Source organism: Meleagris gallopavo, chromosome 11 (assembly GCF_905368555.1).
Source record: "Meleagris gallopavo chromosome 11, MGAL_WU_HG_1.1, whole genome shotgun sequence".
Taxonomy (NCBI): domain Eukaryota; kingdom Metazoa; phylum Chordata; class Aves; order Galliformes; family Phasianidae; genus Meleagris; species Meleagris gallopavo.
In genome coordinates, this window is record NC_139414.1 from 420,972 (window position 1) to 445,760 (window position 24,789).

The following is a 24,789-nucleotide window of genomic DNA, read 5'->3' on the forward strand; positions in this document are numbered from 1 at the left end:
CTTTGCCAGCTGTGTCCCTTCTCTGCAGTAAGCCTTGAATCAGGTTTAGTAATCAAAGGATCCTCTGGATCAGTGTTGGTTGTCCAGGTTTCAGCTGGGCAAAGGATGATTCGTAGCATCTGGTGTGGTGCCATGTTGTGGCTTTCGGAGAAAAACAGTGTGGGTAACACAGCGATGCTTAGTGGTTGCTGAGCAGTGCTGCACAGAGCTGAGGACACTTCGATTTTCAGCTTCATGTGCTGCCCTGCCAGTGAGGGGCTGGGAGGGGCAGAGCCAGGGCAGCTGCCCTAAGCCAACCTCAGGGGTATTCCATACTGTATGGTGGCATGTGGAAAACTATGAAACTGGGGTGACCGAGAGGGCTGCCGCTGTTTAGGGACTGGCTGGACATTGGTCAGCAAATGCTGGCCAAGAATGAGAAGCTTGAGAATCACTTTCTTTGTAAATAAATATATTTATATTTCCATGTATATATGGAACACTGGGGAAGGGGAAGCAGTGAGCAAAGGGCTGTGTGGTGTTCAGCTGCTTGATATTATGATAAAATGGAAGAATTTGTTGCATTTCTTTTACAGTTTATACTGGCAAGAACAATGTGTGCTTTCCTAGTACAATAGCTCATTTTTATTATCAAGTGGGTTTATTGATGGTTGGTCAGAACTACTGATATGCAGACAATGATCTCAGATTGCATTTACATGTCTGGAATATTTTCTGCCTTTCTAGTTTCTACCAAAAACTTGTTTCTCTGATTCAGATGAGGGCTCTATTTGTTTGTTGTTTTATTTGCATGACAAAATTACACTTTTTGCTTTATGTGTGTATGTGCATTGTATTCATTAGTATCACAAAAAAAAAAATTTATAGCTTGGACCTGAACAATTATCAATTCTTGCAGGTAAGAATTTTGTTATATGCCAGGCACTTAGGTATGCTTTTGCAGATCATGTCATCATTAGAGGAAGTGCTGATTTTTCGCACAATGCCAGTGAAGGACTCAATGGCAATAAGATCACAGTAATACTTGCAAAGATAACTGGAGACCTTTATCAATCATTTTCTCATTTGAAAATCTGTTTTTGCAAGAAAAGACTACTGATACTAGTTTCTTACATATCTAATCCTTTACATAAAAGGTGGCCCACATTGCCCCAAAATGCATCTGGAGGGATGAAAAATAAATAAATAAATAAATAATCAGTGAAACTGTTCCATATCTTAATGATGAAACAAAAACCAAAACAAAACAAACAAAACTTGTATTTACTAGGGAAAATGACAAAACAAAACTTAAAGCGTTTTCTCTTTGTAGCCATTTTATTTGTCCACGTTGATGAACAAGGCATATCAGACACTTACGTAGTTCTTTGTGTTCGTAGCCTTTCTTGCCAGATTGTCCCACTGTACCGAAAGTCCTGTGTTGCTTTAAAATTAAGGCAATGCAAAAACAAACTAGGAAGCTGGCTTTTGAATTAAGTCAATATGTTCTCCAACTCTCTTCCTGTGGTAGCTTAACAACTTCACAGGTATTTCACTGGGGCATGTTACAAAACTGGTCAACCCTAGCATAAGCCAGTTCCTATCCCAGGTGAAAATGAAGGTATTTTTAAAGGGATAAAACTGTGACCGGTTTTATGCTTTGTCTACCAGTAGGGTAGGCCGGAATTCCTGAGCAAAATAGTGGGTGCCTAGCAAAATGATGTGGCCACTGGGTTCAACTAACACGTTAATATAGGCATCCTGTCACTCTCTGTACATAGTTCGGTTATTCAGGCTAGAGTACGTATTCCATTCCATGTTCCAGATGTGTGATTAATCCTACATTTACTTTCATGTTTTCAGATGTACTCAAGGACAAGAAAACCCATCCAGAAAACAGAAATGAACCAAAACCAACTCTGAAAAAGATTGTCACCACAACCACCACAAGCACTGTCAAGTCGTCCTCTAAACACAGTGCAACTGGAAATGGGAGCAGTGCAGCCCTGAGTTCCTCACTTGTTGTTTTAACAGCACTAGCAGTTCTGTGGCCTTGCCCCCCATAGCTGCACACTGTTGCAGCCTATGCACAAGCCTTTCTGTTCACTGTCATGTATACCTTCAGCCTTACCCAGAGAAAACAAAGGGAAATAGCTCTCTATTTTAGTTGATATGTTAGAATAAATATTAAACAATGTGTTGGATTTGGCAGATAGGAAGTGTCCTCACCTAGAGTGAAGATAGCTTTTGACTAAGCCCAGCCAGGATGCAGAGAAAATGATGGCAGAAGTTCAAGTAGCTTTAGTTATGGGACAGAAATAATTGAGAACATGAGAGCTGTGTATGTGTGTTGCTGTTTTTCTCAGTTATGTTCACTGGAATCAGATTGGCTGTTGTGTTATTTTTTAAGTTTTTTTCTGATAAATTAAAGGAATGGTCGGTCTTCAAATCTAAGCCAATACATGCATTATGTCTGCAGTGAGTGGCTAATAAGCTACATCTACAGTTTTAAAGCATGTTCAAGTGAAGTACTTTGACCAACTTGATGAAATTCCTAAATGGTCAAGAAGATCAAAGCATGTCTGAAATTTCTTTTAACTGCTACTGTTTAGAGTGTAGGAAGCCACACAAAAGCATATGGCTTAATATATCAGCATATCAGTGTTTAATATATCAGCATAGTTGCCTTAACAATTGCAAAAATTAGAAACACTTTGTTTACTGAGAGCAGTATAGATAGTGAGTTTCCCTGCCCCACAAAATGGTATCACCGAATGCTTGAACATATGCTCAAGGTTTATGGGATGAATGTCCAGCAACAGGAAATACAAGCATAATAGCATTTTCTTCAGTTGAATGCAGTTTTGTACAGTGGGAGGGGGGGGGGAGGGAGGGAGAAAAGAGAGGGGAGAGGGGAAAAAAAAAATCATTCAGTTAAAATTTAATTTAGTTTAGTTGTTAAAGAAAAAATAAATTTTCCATAAAGGACTGAGAGGTGTAAGTTAATGGGAACTCCCATTATACACAACCAAGATTTTGGGCATTGTGGATGTCTGAAATCAACTGTTTCATAAACTCTGTATTATTTAATTACATTTAATGTTTAAAATTTTCTATCACTATAGGTGTAAATGTAAAATAGCCAAATCTAGAATATTCTCTATTACATCTCAATTTCTATCCTAGAAAATGTCAAAATGTGCATTATATTTCAAGGCTCCTTTTTTTTTAATCCATCATATCTTGATGTATTATAACTTTTCAGATGGAAAGTACTGAACTTCTAATGGGTTAAGTGTTAATGTGTGTTTTCCAACAGCTATGTTTACAGTTCCATTGAATATATATAAACAAACACAACTGTATGAATACAGTGATTAATGATAAGCATGTGAAACATTAGAATTGTTATACTTGCTGCATTTCATAACTGTTACAACAACTTAATGGCCACTTTCATGTTGTAGACTGTTATTGTGTACAGTTTTATACGATTGAATGTAAAACATTTATCTTTTTTTTTTTTGTAGAGCATCTCTTTTGATACTTAGAGTACACAGCCACTGACATCATTCAGAAGAAAAACCCAATGACTTACTAATCAGCTTCAGGCATTTCACTGAAAGCCTTGATTGTGAAGGACATCTTGATTTAAAGAAGGTGTTATGTGTCAGTATTACTGAGTGCCATTGGATGTAAACTGGCGACAGTTTACACATAACTGGACAAAGACTCACTATGCTTGCCATGTTTTCAGATAGCATTAGTGAACGTGTCTAATTATATTTGCAAAGGTGGGGCCTTCACTGTTGTTTTTTTTTTTTAATTGGGCTGTAAGTTTTCACTGACAGATGTAGAAGAGTAATCAGAACCATCAACACACCCAGGTGTGAAGGAGTTGGCTCTAAAGTGAAAAAAAAAGATTTCTAAAAGTGTTCAATTTTAATGTTGAAACAAGGAGATGAAATAGAAAAAGATTTGTATGCTAACATGAAATATTTTCTATTTTGTGTTCCGATTTTTCAGTATGCTAAGGTTATTAATATCACTCAGTAGGGCTTTTCAAATCTTTTCAGTGTGAATCAGGTTTCCCAAAGGTACAAAAATGTCTGTCCAATGCTTTCCAAAGTTTGGGACCTGCACCAGTCTATTGAACCATAATTACAAATGCCACATTTTGCATTCATTGCCACTGCCCTTGGGAAGAGTGCACTTCTACCTGAGGAGATGTACTGTGAAAGGACACCATTGCTCCTTGCAGCCTTAACAGATCGGTTGTGACTGGTACTGTTAAACAGCCTGGTCTCTGTGTACGCACCAAAATGTGCTTTTAGTGCACACATCCATCACCAGCTCCTCAGGTAATACTGATCACTGTAGCTTCACTGAAGCAATATAACATTTTTCATGCTTATGAACATAGTACATTCTCAGATTTGAGATCCTGAGTCATCATTCAGGCACACATGCTGGCATTTGCACCCTTAAGTCTCCATCAGTATTCCTGTGGATAGGAATAGGGTTCGGGGTTAGGCTCAAACACTGCCACACTCCAGCAAGGCAGCTTGGCCTTTTCATTTCTCACTTGGAGAATGGGAACTTGAATACCTGGAACACGTATGTCTTTTTGAGATCTTTGTGCTTTTAGGGCAGGCCAGTGATCCAGATAGCCTCGTACTGAGCTGTGGCAGAGCAAGTTGCATGTATGGAGTAACTCACCCAGAGAATCTTTGTTCTTGATAAATCTCATGACCTTGCTAAACAAAAACCTCTGAAAAACTAAGTATTTGTAATTTGGGGTTTGGTTAGCAAGTTTTTGTCTGAGGTAGCATTGATTCTGTGATTATATGATTCTGTAAGCTCCTGTGTTCCAGTGAGGAAACTAGAACAAGTTCCAGTGGCAGGGTAAGATAGGTCCATCAATTCATTTTGTTAATAGGCACAGGACAGGGGAAGAGGCTGCAGAAGATTCAGCTGCTACCAATGCATTTCACAGTGATGTACTTTTACTCTGTAAGAAGAGTACTGGTCATGAAATATGTTCATAATGTGCACCAGAAGTGGTGCAGCTTTTAAAAGCAATGCAGTATATTTTTACTGATACTTTATGATTTTTTTTTTTCCTCAGGATCAGTTGCATTTACATATGAAAAAGTATTTTCCATCAAACGGAAAAACTATAATAGCAAAAGCAAGACAAACTGGTATCGTCAGACAAGAAGTGTTCCTTTTTGGATGAATAAGATGAAATAAGTCTTATTTTGATATCAGGGACACATGTAATTCTCAGTAATTGCAAAGGTCTAAATTGGAAATACTTTTGAAGTTGTCTGAGTAACCTTAATGTAAAATAACACACCAGTCTAAGATCATTGCTGTAGCTTTACCTAGCAATTATGAATTGTATACAGCCACTGATTTCTGGATGTTTACTGTATAGCTACAACCTTCTTTTAATATTTTGCCAGTGTTGGAAAGTCTTCTTGCTGCTGCTGTCATGCATTTGAGTAGAATCAATCTATATTTTCCTCTTGATAGTGGTGTATAGTTCTTAGCAAATAAGGTGGAATTGCTGTGGACATGCAGACTCCTCTCAGTGTTTGACTGCTGTTTAGACAGCGTGTTCCATCAGGTTCATGTGAAAGGTTTGAGAAGTTTCTATGTCACTGTTCTCCTCCATGGCTATGGATGCATCAGGGAGACAAGCCAACAGAGACGGACAAAAGTGTGTATGGCTGCAACGTGCCAGTGCATGACAATGTCCAGCTATCTTTTCTGAGGCTCTGAGCCAAGCGTTTCCCTCTAGTTTTCAAGCAGCTTTTTACACCTAAGTTAGAGAGCATGGAGACTGGCCAGGCAAAGAGCAGCTGGAGAATCTACAGACTACATTTTAAGGCAACTTCGCTGACATCTCCTATGAATTGCACTTGCTTTGCAGTTTGCATGCTCGCTGTAAATTGGCAGCTCATTTTCAACCTTGCATTTTTTTCTGGTTTGCCTGTTGCAAATGCTATGCCCTGCCCTGGAGCGGACCAGATACTTGGTCACTGTGTAAAGAACTGTGATTCTGTTCTTTCACTCAATAATGAATCTTCTGAGGTACAGATGTCTGTCAGAGCCTGCTAGAACAATACAGATAATAATGTTCAGCTGCATTTACTTTAGAGGCTCTGTGTACGGATATCTGGCTATGAGATTCATATCTCTTTGATCTCTTAAGTCACATGCCTATTTAATATATTCCTATTTTCTTTTGTTACCAGGACTGCACCATGTATGATTATGTTTCAGTTTGAATCTCTAATGCTATATGTTTCTGCTATATTGTCCTGATGGGTGCTGTGTGCAGTCTAGTTTTGAATGTTAGATGAGCTTTTTTGCCCAAGTTTACTGAGCCATTCTTGTTCAGTACTGCACACAGTTTTAAGCAAGACCTGTTCGAGTAAAAGAAGCTGAAGCACATTAAAGTGAGATACTGAGTAGGAAACGAATCCAGAAAGTCCTTGTGTTGCTGAATAGGCCTCTTCACATTAAACAGATTATAATGTTTAGCTAAAATTAGAGTCAAGATTTCATAACAGATGTGTTCAAGAGGATTTCAGCCCAGTTTTTAAGCGAGAATTAATTGATACCTACACTTTCTTCATCTCTCTCTATAGGGATAAAGGTAGGTCTGTGCATATAGGGAGCATTCCCTAAAATGTATCTTGCACATTGACTAGCATAGTATCAGAAGTGCTTATATCACAACTAGGCAAGAGCACTTGCGACATATATTTTCGTTTTTAGCTTTTCACTGATCACAATGCTTCTTTCAGTGACATAGGACACATGTTAATGAAAAGTGAGATGTAACAGTCAGTGTTGCTATAACTGTGATGTGCCTTATTAAAAGGATGTGATCATGTCTTACACCTATTGCCCCATAAGACTGGAATTATTTTCTGGTTTGCACTGTCACACCCTAAGAAGCTGCATTTGAATTGTGTTAAATAATAAACCAGAAAAAAAAAATAGGCCAAGAGACTATAAGAAGTAGATAAACTCCAAAAAGTATTCTGTATTTGAGGATGCTCCTAAATAAGAAATTCCATCCGAACTAGAACAATTTTCTAAGTCCCTTTCCCTGTCTCTGTTTTGAGCCCCATTCCTTTGCACTGCATGCAGTGCAGTACGAAGCTTGGATGCAAGAAACTGCTGCACTCAGTTCAGGGAAATGAAACTACTGCTGCATAGTGAAATTTTGCTTTTAAGAGGAATGTATTCAATCTGCTGGTGCAGTTACTTAAGCCCTTGGGTAGTAAATAGCCACAGTTGGTACAGCTCTCCAAAGAGGTTGTTGGACACACAATGAAGCGTGATTTTTGCCTCAATCCCATGCAATTGAGATCAGACTAGATCCTTTAATAGGGTGAATCAGACATTCTAATTATTATCAACACTACAGTGACTTCCCCTGCAAAAATGTAATGCTTTTCTTAGAGAAGGACACACAGGACAGGCCACTGATGCTTCCATGAGGTGCATAAAGTACTTTGTTAAACAGCCCGTCGCCACCACTGACGATTTTGTAGTTTTTTTTTTTCTTTTCTGTGCAAAACATATTAATACTGCCTTGCAAAAATATGCGGTTTGCCCTAAATCATTTCAATTAATCTTTAGTAAATTACCCACTACTTTGTAATTATAATATTTGCAGCTAATTTAGTGCCATTCTAGAAAATCATTTGTTGTATAATATAAGCAATTAACATTTATTCATTTTTTCTGTTGCAGAGAGATACATAAATTATCCTCAGTGGCCTTTCTGTACACCTAATTAGCACTGTTCAAATTATTCTACAGGATATGGACATTTCATTTGGAAAATAAATGCATTGCTAGTTTCATGAAGTACTTGCAAATACGCAGTTATAAAAACTCATGAATAGAAAACCATGTTTTCATGTGTCTTCTCTGTGTGTAAGGTAGGCTAGGTTCTTAGGCTATTAAGCATAGAATAGGTGCTGATATTTAAAATGCATTTAAAATGGAAGTAGTCAGATGCCTCTTTCCCATCGTTCAGTACGCTATCACAGATTTATGTTGTGTTCTGAAATGAAAAGGAAAGCAAGGGGACATTGAGAAAGTAGCTTCCAGTGTCACTCCTGGATTTCTCTGTATGGTTATACAGCTAAAGAATTTACAGCTAAAGAATTGTATTAATTAGAGACTATCCAAAGCATTGCTGTGCTGGGGTGTCAAAGATACTGTGTTAAAGTGGTGGAAATTAAAGCAGATTGCTTCAATATTCTAAGTAGGCTTCAAGATAAATATTCATTTTATGTATATTGAGTTCATAGTATATTGAGTAAGATCATTTGATCTTTTTAAAACTGAGATCTGAGACAAACATTCTATCAAAAATGTCAATATGAAATACTGGTCATGTATGAAATTAGAAAGTTAGGAAACTGAGAAGCTTTGAGATTTCTCCATGGGTATGAAATGTTGCAGGGAAGCACGCATAAATCAGCACGGCGCCTTTCATTTCAGTTTAGCTGTGTAAATTTAAGTTAGTATCTATCCCCAGAATGAGAATTCTTTCCTATCTTTCAAATGGGTAGAAAATCAAGAGTAACTGCAGAGGTTATGCAGTTTGCATAACAGTTTTACACTCTCTGTGCCACTGATCAGATTGTGTCATCATGCCTTAAATGAAAGTCTGCTAACACATGGGATGCCATGAGTCTCATGGTGTTTTCCATTCCTAGGGGCATGGCCAGGGCCTTTTCAAGAGAAGCAGCAACGATCTGGGGCTACAAGGAGACGTTCATACTGTCACCCTTAGGGAAGAAGGTCTTTCCTGGAGTTTTGTTGATATTTTATTTTACGCAAAACAAACCAGGAAAAAAAAACTAGGATGCATGGCTCCACAGTGACACACATTCACCTGTTTGGAGTTGTTCTCAATGCATGCAGTGTTAGCTGTCTGTCTAATTGCCATGAAAGAGCTATTTTGGTTATTTTTGTTTCTTTGAGGCAAGGCATAGGTAAAAGCTTTTTTACAAGTCCACAAAACAGTGAGGGAAATAGGAAGATATTTGGTGGCAGTATCGTTAAAAATGAGAAAATGAATTTAAGTAGAATATTTGAGTTTCCACGTTAGGGATGAACAAGGCAGTTAAAAACCATTTCCAGAACTACAGTGTAGTTGCATACAAGAGGAGGGTAATGTAGCAGCATTAAGACAAAGTCTTTATTATACAGGGTAGTATTGGAATAAAAATGGGATCCAGTATGCAAAACCTTGCATCATACCACTACTTATTGTACATACTGTACTTCAGCATCAGAACTAATATACCATGAATGCTTACAGTACACCTGGGTAGAAAATACTGTAAAATAAATGGTTTACCATTTAGATACTTAAAGAATTAGTTTGTGGTCTCAAAGTCTTGCTTAGTTCATTTTATTTTACAGGAATTAATGCGTTGCTTACATTTGTATTTTACATTAGTTGCATCCTGGGTCTTTTAAATAAATTGTTTTTGTCCTAAATTGTGTTCAAGCTATAATAATTGTTTCTGATTCCAAAGCACATTTGATTTGCAGTATATCTGCCTATGTATGATCAACTACATTTGTCAACTTTCTTTAGTCTACTTTCAGCGCTGAATGAGATAAAGGGAATTTTAAAAAGGAGTCTGAAATCAATATCTTAAACAGAAAAACATCGCTACTTTGAAAACTTAAATGACATATTTTGTAAAGGACAGTGAGCTACGAATTGAAATAAAAATAAATAATCCACAAACAGCTTCTTAATCAATGCTATCTCAGTATGGTTCCCCACACCACTACACACCCCACCCACAAACAACTACATCTCTCTCTTACATACTGAATCCCATCTCCCTCATCCCTTCCTGGCTCCAAGTAACTTCCCTACTCTGCCCTCCAGCATCCTTCCCCCTCCTGCATCCCGCCTCTTAAAGCCTCTGCAGTGCCCCCTCCCCCCTCTCCTGCGCATCGCTAATTCTCTCACCTGTCTCCTGTGGCTACTCATCTGCTTCCTCGTGCATCATCAGGGTTAGCCTGATTCACTCCCATACACAATTGCTCGTCTTCTTAAATTCTTTTTCTTTCATGTATCTTTGCATCTTAAACGTACCAAATTCAAATCTTAAATTTTTCGTCGTTTTGCTCCATCTATGATTTCCTTTGATTATCTCAGAGAACATCTAATATTGTATCTCAGTCTCAAAAAGTTCTTCTCTGCATGTACTGCTTCCTTGCCTTTCTCCTTCTTCATTATCTCATACTATCTAACTCTTCTCTCTGCTCTCTTCTGTCTCTCCTCCTTATATTATCTGAGAGCAGAATCTCCATCAATATCCTATCTCCCCAACAGGTAGGTTTTTCATCAAACCCATTCCAAATAACAATAGATCAAAGCTTATTGACAGGTTGCATAGCATTGTATAAAACGCCAGCATGGATTCCAAAGGAATCCTTCCCACTTTCGTGTGCCTATAAAATGGGTACTAGAGCTGCCTAGTTCGTCTTTCGCTTGTCAAGCTTTAATCTTCTACCTGTCTCCTTCTTTTGTGGGGAAAAAAAATCAGGTAAGTTTCAGTCAGCAGATTCTGCACATGCCGATACCAGAAATTTCTGATCTATAGAATTTATTTCTTTAAATGGACCTTAGGATCTTGAATCAACCCCTGCCAAAATAATACAATTAGATCATTTGTGCCTTAAATTTAGAGTTATTTTCACTTTGATTCATTTCTGACTTTATTATTCCTATCTTTATTTCCATTAAAAGGTTTTTGGTTTCATTGTAACTTTCACTGGGTTTTGATGCATAAAAGACGCTGACAAGTGCAGTATCATGGAACTAATATTATTTAAAGGCCTGCACATGACAATTCCTGTATCTCCACTAACAGTTTTGTTTTTTACCCATATCCTATTTCCATCAATTAAACTGTTGTCCCAAGCCCTTGATTACCACTGTCCTTGATTCTCATGCTTAGTTAGAGGATTCTGGGCATTATATATGGCTTTTCACCCTCTATATGCTTTTAGCCTAAAGAAGTACTCTCATATTGTGTTTTTGTCGCAATTCCTAAGGAAAAATTGCAGCTTCTTCTTTGGAAAGAAAAAATTGCCTGAAGTGCCCTTTTAAGCTAAGGATTTCATGTTTCATCCTCTATTAAAAGTTAAGAAACAAGGTCTTTGAAAGGGACCTCAAGGATCATGAATCTCCATCTCCCCTGGCACACAAAAAGAGCCAACAGAGAACTTTGTTCCTGTGAAGGTTTTTAGAGTTACTTTTCATGACCTTCTGTTCATTGCTCTGTCCTGCTTTTTTCCTGCCTCTTCTATTTCCTATTTTTTAAATCATATTTAGGAGGTTCTCTTGTAATATTTCCAACTGGGTTGTATGATGACTGTAGGACAGACCGCTGAACAAGATCAGTATCATGAACTAAGTATTCTTTTAATTGTCTTTGAATGATCATGTTCCTGCTATCTACCTAACTGGTTTTTGTTGTTTTTGTTTTCTTACCCGTTCTGTTTTCTGATTGCTTAATTTGACTGTTGCTCCTTAAGCCCCTGTGATTCCACTTTTCCTTGATTCCTTCAAAAAACTTCCTGTTTGAGGTTTGGGAATTATATATGGCTTTTCTCACCATCTATAGAGAGTGCTTTTACCTTATGTACTCATTTTTGACCAATCTCCAAGGATAATAGCTAGCAGCTCTTCTCTGTCAATGCTAGAGGAATACTTGTTCTCTGAAGTGCTGCCCTTTTAAGTTTAAGGATTTCATGTTCATCCTCTAATTAAGCAGGTGTCTAAACCTGTGAAACAGCTTCATTCTGAAATCCAACCAGCCTCCACTTCAAAGGGTGTTGTTTCATCTTCCATAGATGTGAAAAAAGAGCACTTCTTTGACGGTTCAACTCTGTAAGGTTATTTTAAGATAGGCTTTGCCTCTCACCTGATTCAGTTCTTGTTTTTCCAAAAATACACAGAATCCATCAGATCTGATGAGATGTCTCAGATATGTTCCTTAATACTGACACAAGTTCATCTTTGACTGAAGCTATTGTTTCTCCCATCAGCAATCCAGAAATCCTGACACACTCAAACTCTGGAAAAAAAAGTGCATTTAGCCTTATTTGTTGTAGGGGTTCCAATATGGTGCGGCTCCAAATACAACCACTGTCTCACCAGAATGATGGTTAGCCTTACGATACTGAGAGGCAGTACGACGAAAGTCTTCCTGTACTGCAGCTTTGCATGTGAAAACACCATTCTTTTGGAAAATATACTTGTGAAATTACTAACAACTCAGGAACCAAACATGAGCCACCACTGTCATAAAAGAGCAAACTGGAACACTTCTGCTTATGTAAGAAGCAGACAAGTTTTATTTGCATTTATTGTGTGCTCAAGGTGATTCAGAGTTATCTTTGGAAGAAATAAAGAATTCTAGATGCAATAGTAACCCATGTCCTACACCTACCAGTTTAGGTCCAACAGGCACACGTTACTACTTTCCCATCTTCTCTGTTTTCAAGAAAACAACATATGAATGGAGGGAATTTGTCAGAGCAATGAGGAGGTGGTGACACAAGATGTGTGAGCCCTACTCACTCACAATTGTTACTCAGCAGTACTAAAGGACTTTGGGATCCTCAGTCATTTGTCCAGGATAACGCCTAGAACTTGAAAATGCCCACAGAGAAAACAAAAAACTCATCAGTTGTGGGACTGCCTCCCCTTGTTCAGCAGGCGCTATTCCGTTCTATCACCCATGGGGCACGTTTTCCTCCAGCTTTAGCACTGGGTACTGCAGCATGCTGATGGTTCAGGCTCATGTTTCTCCTTCCAGTTTCAGAGTTTTCAGTTTCCAGCTGTAAAATCAATTTTTCATTATGGAGTAACTCTGTCTGCAGATTTAGAAAATAACCGAGTCCAGTTGGGTCTGAGACGTGGATTTCCTCAGATTTGTCAGGAATTAGAAACTGCTAAGAGTGGCAATTGCTTTGCTTTCCCCTGGACAGTATCCATGTTACCTGCATACCGAGTATGCACTGCTCTGTTTTCCTGTTGCATTCACCTTGTGGTCACCACTCACCACTTTTCTTTCCATTCTGAGTTCCACCTTAAACTGGACATAAAGTTCTTGAGACACATTCAGTGCATCAGTTTCCTCAGGGCATTTCTTTTAATTTAAGGAAAGGTACAGAGACTCCAATTAACCTCAGATGAAGAGACCCATAGTTCGTTGTCTGTCTGGGATAATGAACCTCAGGGAACTGTACGGTTGCATTCCAAGTGCGTGTCAGTACCATAGTCAGAATTCATGTTTTTGTCTCCTCCTCTGGCATGTAATCTATTAGAACAGTGTGAACAAACAAGTTCATTAACCTCTCAGAACCGTAATTTTTATTCTTTGCAGAGAATAAATTATATTCACCATTAGTGAAATCTGAAAAAATAAAAAAAATAAAAAATTTAAAAAATCAATACATAAAATCAGCATGTGCTAACTTAATACACCATGTAACTACCCTGACCTTTTCTCATATGCAGAACAGGAATTCTCAATAAAAGCGTTGGTAAACACTGGCTTTCTAGTGTTGCACATAGGATTATGTCCATACCCACAGATATGCAAGTAACTCAGAGTGACAACGCACTTTATCTGAAAAGAAAATCAAAACTATAAGATAGAAATGTACAACAGCACATCCAGCAACAGGAAACTCTAAACCTATACATACTGATGGAAAACTGTAGTTATCAAAGTGCCATTTGTCTTGTCTCAGAAGGAATTGAGTCCGAAAGCAAGATCCCCAAACCTATTCTTCTAACACCAGAGTTAAAGGTGACTCCAAGTGATGCAGAGCAAGCTCTATGGTCACTTAACCACAGCCTTTCTTCTATGCTGGAGTCAGCTCCAGCCCCCCCATCCCTCAGGGCTCAGCTGTTCCCTGGAAATGAGGCTTGTCTTACAAAAAGGTCAGTCGTGGCCTGGCGCTATTATCTATTTCTCTTTTCATCTATAGATACGTAGTGCAGAAAAGCCTGCATGTATCAGCAAGGTTTGTCAAATCCTTAAAGTCTTTTATGAGAAAGGCTCTCATCTAACAGACTCTGAAGAACTTAAGACACACCTCTGTCTCTCCTTATGTAGGCACTTCCTTGGGATACATTTCTGGGCTCATCTCTTGCTTCTTAGATTGTATAAGGTTGTGTGTTCTCACTGAATAGAAGATGGACGAAACACAGAAGTGCTTGCTGATGATGATATGTTTTTTTCCCTGGGAAAAAAAAAATAAAAAAATTCAGAAGTAACTTGTGGCCATGATTTAAAGAGCTAAAAGAGCAAACCACTGTGTAGCATATTTTACTGGCCATCTCCAGTGGGCACTCACCTGTGGATACCTACGCTTCTAGACCCCAGCATATCCGGGACATGCTCTAGGGAAAAGTAAACAAAGAATATTTCTGCCACCATTTCTAGGGGAGCCAGGCTGGGATATGAAGCTGCAGAAAAGTTAACAGTGGCTGAATTATAGACTCTTAGAAATAAGAGGGCTTAACTCATTGCATATTGAGAGAAAAGTAAGGCAGTGATTTAATAAATGACTTTAAGGTGCTTCACTTTTATGACTGTATAAGACACTTTGTGTTGTCTCATGTGCAAAGGTCAGTGAACTGTCAGTCCTCATTACTTGGGCAAATGTTCTTTTGAGAACTCTCAAACTATTTCATGGTTCATGGAAATGAGTACATGTCTTTAATGGTTATCTTCAAAAATCAATAAGCATAAGGCTTGAAAAGAAGCAAATCAGTAAATGGAAAGAATCGTGATTAAAGAGACAGGCAGAATTGAATTTAAAGAATGCAGAGTTACCAGCTTGTCTCTTGAGGGAAGAGTTAAACATTACAATTCCTGAATGGACTGCTCTACCATCTCAATCTAAAATAACCTATCCCAGAAAAGAAAATAGCAAAGACATGATATGAAAAAAATTGAAAGAAAGAAAGAAAAGAAAGGAAAGCATAAGAGAAAATGATGGAATCATTTATGCATTGAGTACATTTCTTCAAACTCCAAGATTTAAATTTATGTTCTGAATTTCCTTTAACTATGAATCTGAAGTCTCCCAAATAAGTATACCAGGGCTGCTACAAAAGCAGTGCCTCCTGTTTATGATGTCAGCTCACAACATCAGATATGGATGTTGGTGGGATGGCAGTAGAAGTTGAACCTTCCCACCAATATCCCATTGCGTGTTGCTGCCATATGACAGATGGCAGCAGAGGGGCAGTCTAATGGAATGGGGCTGACATGAAAGGACAGATGGAGCAAAGGGTTGGCATTAAATTCCCCCATGTAGAACAAAAGGCATTCACAGATATTCATCGGTGTTTGCTGAACATTGATGGACCAAACAGGGCATGTTAACACAGTGAGGCAGTGAGTGATGTGTTTTAGCAGTGGCAAGAGCAACAGTGGTCACTTCCACTAGAGCAGATTTGTAGGAGCACAGCATTCAGGCTCTTGTTCAACGCTGGTGAAGATGCAGAGGCAGTGTTGGTGACTGCAAAAGAAACATGTTTTATAGCTCAGAAATTTTACTATCAAATTGTGCTCTTTGTATCTGTTGCAGATTGCATGGAAATAAAGAGGAGGCATTACTATTGCAGTGACCTACTTACATCCTTGTACTAACTGTGCGGTCTATTCACTTCAGAGGTCCTGACTTATTCCTGAGTGACTGCAAGACCATATCCCCCTGTTATTTTGCTTTGTAAACATTTGTTTCCATTCATCATCTTGTACTGCCTAGCCATTTTGAGTCATGCCTTTCAGTATCTGAAGGGGAGCTGCAGGAAGGAAGGGGACAGACTCTGGCAGGGTCTGTGGTGAAAGAACAAGAGAAAATGGCTTCAAGCTCAAAGAGGGGAGATTTAGGCTGGATATAAGGAAAAAGTCTTTTACAGTGAGGGTGGTGAGCCACTGTAACAGGTTACATAGTGTCGTGGTGGATGCCCCATCCATGGAGACTTTCAAGGCCAGGCTGATCAGGCCCTGGGCAACCTGATCCAGCTGTGGTGTCCCTGTGCACTGCAGGGCAGCTGGACTACATGGCCTTTAAGTCCCTTCCAGCTCTAAGGATTCTATGATTGTATGATTCTATGCTCCTAGATACAAAATATCTTTCAGAAATGACTTTTTTAATTGTTGTAGATAGAATTACAACATGCTCATTAGCCTTTTGCGTGCTTTTTGTTAATTACTATATATTTAAAATAGCCTCTCAATAAAACAGTCACTCTAGATCTTTTTTCATTTCTCCAGTAAGGGAAGTTTGCCCCCCTTGTCTCATCAATATTTTAAACGTCTTTGAACTCTCATGTCTTCTTGACATTTTCCTTTGTAATAGCAGATCTAGAAAAGAACAAAGCCATTTAGGAGGAGGAGCACTACTGACTTTAATAGCATTCCAGTCTCTTATGTAGGGTCCTAAGTGTATGCACAGCAAGTGTAAGAAAAGCAGAATGTCCCTTCTGTTCAGCAACAGAATAAAAGACTTTTTCTTTCCTTTAGTTTCAGGCTCTCATTTAAATTTATCAACACCAAATTTCACTTTTTTTGTTTTGTTTTGTTTTCCTTTTGCCCCTGTGCTTAACCTCTCTAAGTATCTTGGAGGGCAGAAGAAGAAATAAAAATGAGAAGGGCAGATCGTAACAGAATGCAAACAAACTACATATAGTCATCCTTAATTATTAGTTTGTCTTGGATAGTGAAAACATTTGAGTTTGGACTGCATCAACAAGCATCAAATGGTAAAAGATCATTCTTGCAACTCCATTCAGCAAAAAGAACTTACAGTCTGACACTAGAAAAGAATTACAGTTACAGTGTGAAAGAAAGCATTCCCAGAATCTACTACTTCTCTTATCACCGTATTAGATATGAAGGAAAATTCAAAACCTATCAGGAAAATTAATGATACTAAGAAAAATATTGATTGAATTCTTTGCCTATGTTATTGAAGGGGAAGTATTTTCTGTTAAGACTGAGTATTGGTTTTGGATCTCTGTTAGACTTCATCTTTTATTTCTCACCTTTGTTACAGTGTAATTTTTAAAGAGGAACAAATCTATTATTCCACTCAAAGGAGCTGAGAATTTGCTTATGGACTCTTCAGCAGAGACAGAAACTTAAGGTTCCCTTTAGCCCATGTTTTCTTTTGTAAAGAGCACTTGAAAATGTCTGTGCTTTCAGTGAAGAGAGCCTATCCACGAGAGACTGAAAAGTGGTGCTTGTTAGAGCTTACTGTCTTTGTGGGTGATGACTAATTGATTCATAAAAACAACAACAACAACAAAACAGATCACACAGTCCTCCAGTGAATGAATAACTATTTTTACTTCTTCTTGCTGAAGACATAATGAGAGATGGATCCCCAAGAGTCATCCCCTAAGGAAGAAACGAGCAGTATAATATAATTATGTGAATTCAATACCCACCCAGTTTATTTTGAAATACATCTGTGCACATCCTTTGAAGATATCTTCTGGAAGAAATTCCTTTGTAATCTGTCATGTTCCACTGTGGTTGGCAAACATCTGCATGTGCAGTGGGGAAGAAAATTGAGAGGATTTATTTTATCAGGTCTTCTTTAGTGATGTTTAACCGTCCTTAGTCTTTCAGTTTCTCTTCTCCGCCTAATCACTTCCCTTTTGAAGTCACGCTGCTATATGCGAGCATTCACATTTGACTTAGGTATTTCATTCAAAAAGTTTATACTGAAGGTTATTCTCGTGGCAGACAGTTGGACCAATCTCACTCCCACATTAAGGCGGATGCATGGGTACAAACTCTTTTAATCTTCTCATTTTTCTCCAGATGAACAGTCATTGGCAACATGAAAACCAAATATTATTAGTTTATCTTGTTGCTTCTTCAGCAATAAATCCTCTTGTTTGCTACTGAAAGGCAGAGATAACCCCTCTAAAGAGTCAAAAAAAACTCAACAGCTGTTGAGTTGATTTATTCCCAGATAGGAGTGAAATAATTCATTTCAAAGTAACTTCTTGGATAGTTACATCATTTGGTGTTTTCTTTCTTCTGAGACAAGATAAGAGATGATGAACAGAGAGAGATAGAGAAGATATCCAAACTGCACAAATTGAGAAGCAAATACAGGGGAATGGAAGGTTACCCGAGGAAACTAAAGCAAAATATGACAATGCCAAAATACTTAATAAATGAATTTATTTCCAGGACAAGGGTTGCTGAGTTCTTTTCACACAAAATCTCACAAAAACATCAAAATAAACAGGAATAATTAAAAGGAAGTTAAATACATCAGTTCTACAGAACCTATTGATGCTGTTAGACCTTATTAAAATCACTTTTAGCAATCAGGCCTACCTTGGAATGGGTTTCTTTGGCCCTCTCATTTTAGCAACTGGCATATGGAGAAAAAAAGACTGCTTTTACCTGGCAGTTCTGGGCTCAAGTATAGAAGACACCCAGTACTTGTTCCACCCACAAAGAAGTTGCCAGTCCCTATGACAGGAGAACTGGCCTTGGACCTTCCATGGAAATGTCCTTGCAAAGCTGAACCTCTCCTGCAGCTGCGGAAGACAAAATATTTCAAGCATTTCTGTTAAAAGTGTACACACGAGCCTGCAGAAAACCAAACAGAATTGAGAAATCATAGTCAGCAAAATAGGAAAAATATTCTTAATGCAAAAAATACCTATAAAAATAGCAGGTAGGTTTGTCTTTCCACAGTACTGAAGAGATTTCATTCCCTTCTTCCCTGGAGCACATCGTGAAAGATCTTTAATTTTCTTGGCTTCCTGAACCTTGTATAAATTAAAAGCATCTCAAAGAACAGAAAGAGGCTTGCCTCTTTCAAGAAGCCAACATCACTGCTAGTTTGGGCTTGACGATTTCAGCCTCTTCCTTTGGAGCTGGGCCCAGAATGCCTTCCTGCCCAAAGGAGAGCGTGAGGTACAGGCAGCCCTCCCTGGGTGCGGAGCTGGGGCCCCTAGGCTGGGTGAGGCAGGGGCTGTGCTCAGCTTCCTTCTGTCAGCCCCTGCCCGCAGCCAGGCCTCTGGTGGCTGCTTTCTGGTCAGCCTGGGTGCCTTGGTTTTGTGCATCATGGCAGTGGCTCATTTAGCCCAGTTTTTGCCCCAGGGCAGAGCTGTGGCCACCCCAGCTCATGGTCCTTCCACCTGCCAGGGCTCTGACAGGAGCAAAGGATGAAGCAGCCTGTGGGTTTGGGCTTCAACAGGGAGGATCGCGTTGTCTCGCTGAGAAGCAGAGCTGTTATGGCTGGTGGCTTTTCAGTGTCCTGTTAGGCCACAGCTCCTCCTAGTTGGAAAAGTACAGCTTGCTACCTGCTGTGTGAAGTTGTGGTTCAGCTTTGAGCACACTGTACTGTGTCATTTGCTGTGCAGGGCCAAGAAATAGCAATGTCAGGCCAGGCTCATCTCTTCTTACTCTCCTTAGGTGCGAATCAGCCTCCCACTGTGCCTATTTCTTCTCTGCCCCAGCAAGGCCGTGTGTGGCACAGTGCGGGCTGTGGTGTGCCTGGCCTGGCAATTGGGTGAGCAGGATGCATGTGTCTTCCTCCTAATTACTTCCTTGTGCTCTATGCTTTCTTCTACTAGGAAAAAATAGTACTTTTTTTTTTCCTGTTCTGCTTTCCTACCTTTTTGCCAGAAGGTTCTGGAAGAGATAGAGTGAGGAAGAGGCTGGAGGGGCTGGCTGCGGGGTACTCCACAGCACTCTCCCGCTATTTTCTCCTGCAGTTTTAAATTTACTTCAAAAAACATTGCTAGTGGGAAAAAATCCTTGCTTCATTCTGTAGGCTGTGAGACGTACCATTGCAACAAACTCTGGATTTTTCTCACTTTTCACCACAGGCAAACTCATTACTTAAATACGGGTAAAATAGAAGCATGAGTAAATATAAAATATTGCTCTGTGCACAGATGAGTTGTAAAAGCACAGTTGGATCTGCTTTCCTCCAGCCTAACATGATGGAAACTCACATGACTCAACGAAAGCAGTACTAAATCTCTTGTATTTTATTATATACTGCATTTTCTCTGTCTAATTTGTGTGACCTTTGTCATCATTTGGAATCAGTACTCATTGCTTTGAAATGACAGATCCGCAGTGGTCTGTGCTGCGCCTGTTTACAGACAGCCCCTTCCATAAGGATGATAAATTCTGAATGAGAGTGGAAGGGAGGTAAAAGAGAGAGAAAGCAGCTTGTATAAGGTCATTCAGAAGTCATGGGCAAAATAATTACCTGTTTTAAAAATCTAATTTAAAAAAATATGTAAATTTCAGTGTTTTCCTTCTTGATCCACATATTGCTGGTAGCGATGGTAGTGAGTGCCAGTATAATCTTCATCTAGATACAGTGTCACAGGCTTGAAGAACTCTCTGATACAACTCTAGTGATTTTTCAGAAATAGGATATGTCTTAGGGAAGAATGTTTTGGACTTTGCATTCCTCAGCAAATATGTAAGGGAAAAGATGATACTTGTGAGTGTGGTTATCAATATATTTTGAAATTAGTAGTAAAAAAATAGAAGAGAGTTTGGAGAGGGACGACCAATAGTAGTGTACAAGCATTAAATATGTAAGGAAGCTTTCAGTCACACAGAATTTTCTAAGAGTCTTTAATGAAAGCTAAAACTGTTAGGATATTCCAGACAATACAGAAGAGAGAACTAGATTTTCCTTGGGTGTGTTCATGTCAGCTTGCTTGATGGGGTACCTGGCTACAGTTAAAAAAGTCCTACATACAACTCCAAATAATAGTAATCTTCAGAATATGCATTTTGATCTTTTTTCATCCCGATTGTTGATTTAAATCTGAGTAAGACAAATAAGCGTAATTTTAAACAGACATTTTAAACAGACATCCCTCCAACAATGCAAAAATGATTGTACTCTTCAGTTTGTCTGTTTGTTGTTTTTTTTTACTGGTCTCCTACTTTCCTCTTCTGTTTCTCCCATCACTATGCAGACATATGCAAAAAAAAAAAAAAAAAAAAAAAATTGGAAAATCGGTATTAATTCTTAGCTGCAAGGTTGTCTTGACTTTATAAGGGTTACATGCAGATTTATTCCTCCACATCCCTCTAAATAATGCTCACTGTTTTCCAGTTGCTTCATTAAAACTTACTTTATCAGTTCTTTATAAAATCAGTCACAGCAACTCACTAACATAATTCTCAACTGTGGTATAAATACAACTGACTTTTAGTAGAAACGGTTTCTAGTGAAAGGCTACAGAAGCAAATCTAGAGCCAAAACCAGAATAAAATCTGAGATGATTGGTTGCTCTGTTGAAATATAACCAGATTTCCTAGCACCAATGGCTTTGTCAGAACACCATGCTCACTGTGTAGTGTTTTAAATCCAGCCCCAAATGCTTTATCCACACTATTCAACATTCCAAGTACCACTCCTCTCATTCATCTGTTCAACACATCAAATGCCAAATGACTTTCCTTATTTTGTCTTTACAGAGCTGATGCAAGAAAAGATGCAGGATGATTCTCATCACAGGCCTCTGGGCCACAACAACGGAGTAGTAAATCTCTGAAACTTGCCTTAGTGTCCAAAAAGTGTCATTATTTCACTTCAGTTGGACCTATGCCTGCTGGTCTGTCAGCCCTGGAAATCTTTAGAAAGAAGAAAAGAAAAAGGTGCAAAACCAAAGCTGTTGCGAACCACCTCTTCAGCATGATTAGGCTTCACACTTTTTCAGCAGTTTCTTGGGACAGAAGTGTGTCTCATGATTGTTGAGGGTATTTTTCTAGTTGATCTGTACAAGAGACTGAAGATGCCAATTGCACCCAATTGGAATCTGTCGCTACCTTCAGGTCATTTAAACACTTTTTCCATTGTGTGCACCACAGGAATTACATAGCTTCAAGGAGATTTACATGACTTCTTTCATCAAGACTTGGCCAATAAAAAAAAGAAAGCATGCAGCCACCAGAAAATTTTGCAAGCTTCTACTGAATTTCTATTATCTCAGTCATTCAAAGGAAAAAAAAAAAAAAAAAAAAAAAGCAATGTTTCTATATATGCATGTTTATTATAAATTGAATACATTTTCTGGTCCAATTAGTCTACCTTGCTTGGAAAGTGAGAAGAAAACTTTCTGTAGCAATTTGAAATCAAAGCAGCTTTTGTCAAGCAGCAAGAAATCAACGGACGGACTAGTACCAAGTCACTGTTTTCACAGCCCTTGTTCAAGTGATAAGCAGTCCAATACAGCTCCAGTGGCTCATCTGCAATTGGTTCAAGTTGATCAGACATTGCACACTGAGCCAATCCCTAAATCATCCATGACTATACTGCTGGCTTCATGCAAATCATAAAACAAAATGAGACAAAATTTATCTTAGGCTTTGATTAAGTTCTGCTGCTCAGCATAAGAAGTGTTGAAAAGTTTTTTTTGTTTTTGTTTTTGTTTTTGTTTTAAGACAACATGTATCTAACCTGGAAATGTAAACATGGTCTGGAAGGGCAGGTCCTATATTTTTAATTCTTTCTAGGTTCTGTTTGTCATTTCAAGTACTATTTAAGCCAGAAAATATTCCTCTAGGGCCCTCAAGTTAATATACTTATTTTAGCCTCCTTATCCTGTTAAAATGAAGAGAATTGGATTGTTCTGAGTAGAACATCTGTTTGAAGTCAATCTGTGTCCACTGTTAAGGGAAACAATATTAGTGAAGGGAAGCAGAAGGCAGCATTTCGAAATGATATCCTCAAAGCATTTTCTACAGATGTCTCAAAGGTTCTCAGGGTATTATGAAGCATAAAAGACATCTGGTCACATTTTTTATAATCTCATCAGGATATATAGAAAATATTTTTCCCCGTTTGACTCCTGACAAGTAGAAGTACTGAAAGGCTTTTTTTATTTGCTTATTTATCTTATTGCTGTGTGAATGTACCCGCTGATTCTTAACTATCCAAATCAGCTTAATGCTTTATTAAATCACCAAGTTCACTCACTGTAACATCTGACTCTCTCCAGCTTGTATATAGCTCTTCACTGAATCATTTGTAAAGTAGGAGATTTGGGGATATTTTTACACTGTGCTATTGGGCATGTTGTCTTTCATCTGCAGCTGCTGGGAAATCACTCTTTTCTACTCAAGAGTACTATTGTACTTCAGTGTTAACAACACTTCAGCTTGGTCTGTGGAAGTACATTACTTCTCCCCCAAAGGCAAAACACTAAAATGACATTGCCAACGAGGCTTCCAAAATCTCTACATAAGGAACTGCTCACAGTGCTCTGCTCCTTAGGATTAATGTGTGTTGCCCAGCCAGATTAGCCAGTTATTGCAGAATCCCAGTGTATAATCAGTGAATATAAAGATGTTATAATTATGAAATAAACAAGAGAGTTTGACAAAGCAGATTATAATAACAAAAAGAGAAGAGATAGACTGTCCTAGACTTGTTACAAAACTCCAGAGAAGAGATCTCCAGAAGAGATCCTTCCCCACTGGCAGTCAGCTCTTAAATGGCTCTAGGAGAGGTGCAGCCAGGCTCCATCGCTTCCTGCAGCACAGCTGAATTGCCTTCACCTGTGCTCCTGTGGCTGGCTCACTGCTCACCTCAGGTGATCAATCAGAGGTTCAGGCTGTGATTCAGAAGCCCCGTACACTCAGTTAGCCCAAAAACATTTGGAAGAGTCTAATTTTGATGAACTAACACAGCAGGCTTTATACTGTGATTTGTCATCTTGACCTAGTTTGATGTGGCCATTTCTTTCTAAAGAAGTAATTAAAAGAAAAACATAGGAAAATATTCTTGGTTTTGTTTTGCCTGGAGGACAACATATTTTACACAGTTGCTACATTAAACTGTATTTCTCAAACCAAGGATTTTCATTTAAATTGCCAATGTATTAGACATTTTATTTCATTTATGTGATCATATTTCTGGGGGCCATGCAAGCCACACTCTGCAAGACTTTTTCTGTTGCTTGCCCTTTGTTACCTATTTTGCCAGAGGTCAATGTGAAGTGTTAAGCTTCATGGATGTATTTGAGTAGTTTTCTTTTCCCAGTCTTGGTTTCCACTTCTAGACCTGCTCTGTGTGCCATATCCAGCTTCAGCCCTTTTCCATTTCAGCCAAGAAAGCAAACATTTCCTTTGCAGATTGTTTTTGGATACTTCTTCTGTGTTTACATTGACAGTATTTGCTGTAGTCTGATGGAGTTTCTCTGAGACCAACTTTCTTGTGACATAAGCATTTAAAAATAAAATCTAATATATATATTACTATACCATTACATTAAAATTTCAGATCTGTCTTTTGCTTTTCCAGATGATAGGTTTTACCTATAAAGCAAACTAATGTTTTCTATTACAATGCAAAACAACTCTTCCTTTCCCTTCCCACCCCAAACTCAGAACAGATAGATCTTCCCATGAACTGCATGCCTCCTAAAGAAACAGGAATTAAACCTACTCACGGTGGATGTCTTTGCTTTGTACAAGGAGTTGCTGTATCCTTACTTGCTTGCTGTGCTCTAAAGAAGTCCAAGTGACAACACGCCTTGTATTTTGGAGTCTGGCATCAGCCTGGCCTGTGGGATGCTTCCATCTGCTCTGCATCTTTTCCCCAAGAGCAAAGTCCTCTCTCTGAGCACTTAGTGCAGCAGGAGCAGCCAGGAACCTGCCAGCTCTCAGCAAAAAGCATCAAGCTGCTGATGCCTCTGATAAA

The 24,789-nt window shown here is 38.7% G+C and overlaps 1 protein-coding gene across 5 annotated transcripts in view; it reads left to right on the forward strand.

The window, feature by feature from the left end:
* The window catches only part of LOC100543530 (glypican-5-like), a 427,109-nt gene extending 402,745 nt beyond the window's left edge, over nucleotides 1-24,364 (forward strand). For 2 of the 5 annotated variants that reach the window (XM_085233252.1, XM_085233253.1), the window contains one exon: nucleotides 1,843-9,522. In XM_085233252.1, coding sequence (XP_085089378.1) covers nucleotides 1,843-2,045 — 203 coding nt within the window. In that variant the 3' untranslated portion in view covers nucleotides 2,046-9,522. Of the gene's footprint in view, nucleotides 1-1,842; nucleotides 9,523-21,563 lie in introns of those variants that run through there. The other 3 variants (XR_014885612.1, XM_085233255.1, XM_085233254.1) reach the window with 3 other exon arrangements.
* Nucleotides 24,365-24,789: the final 425 nt, after the last annotated feature.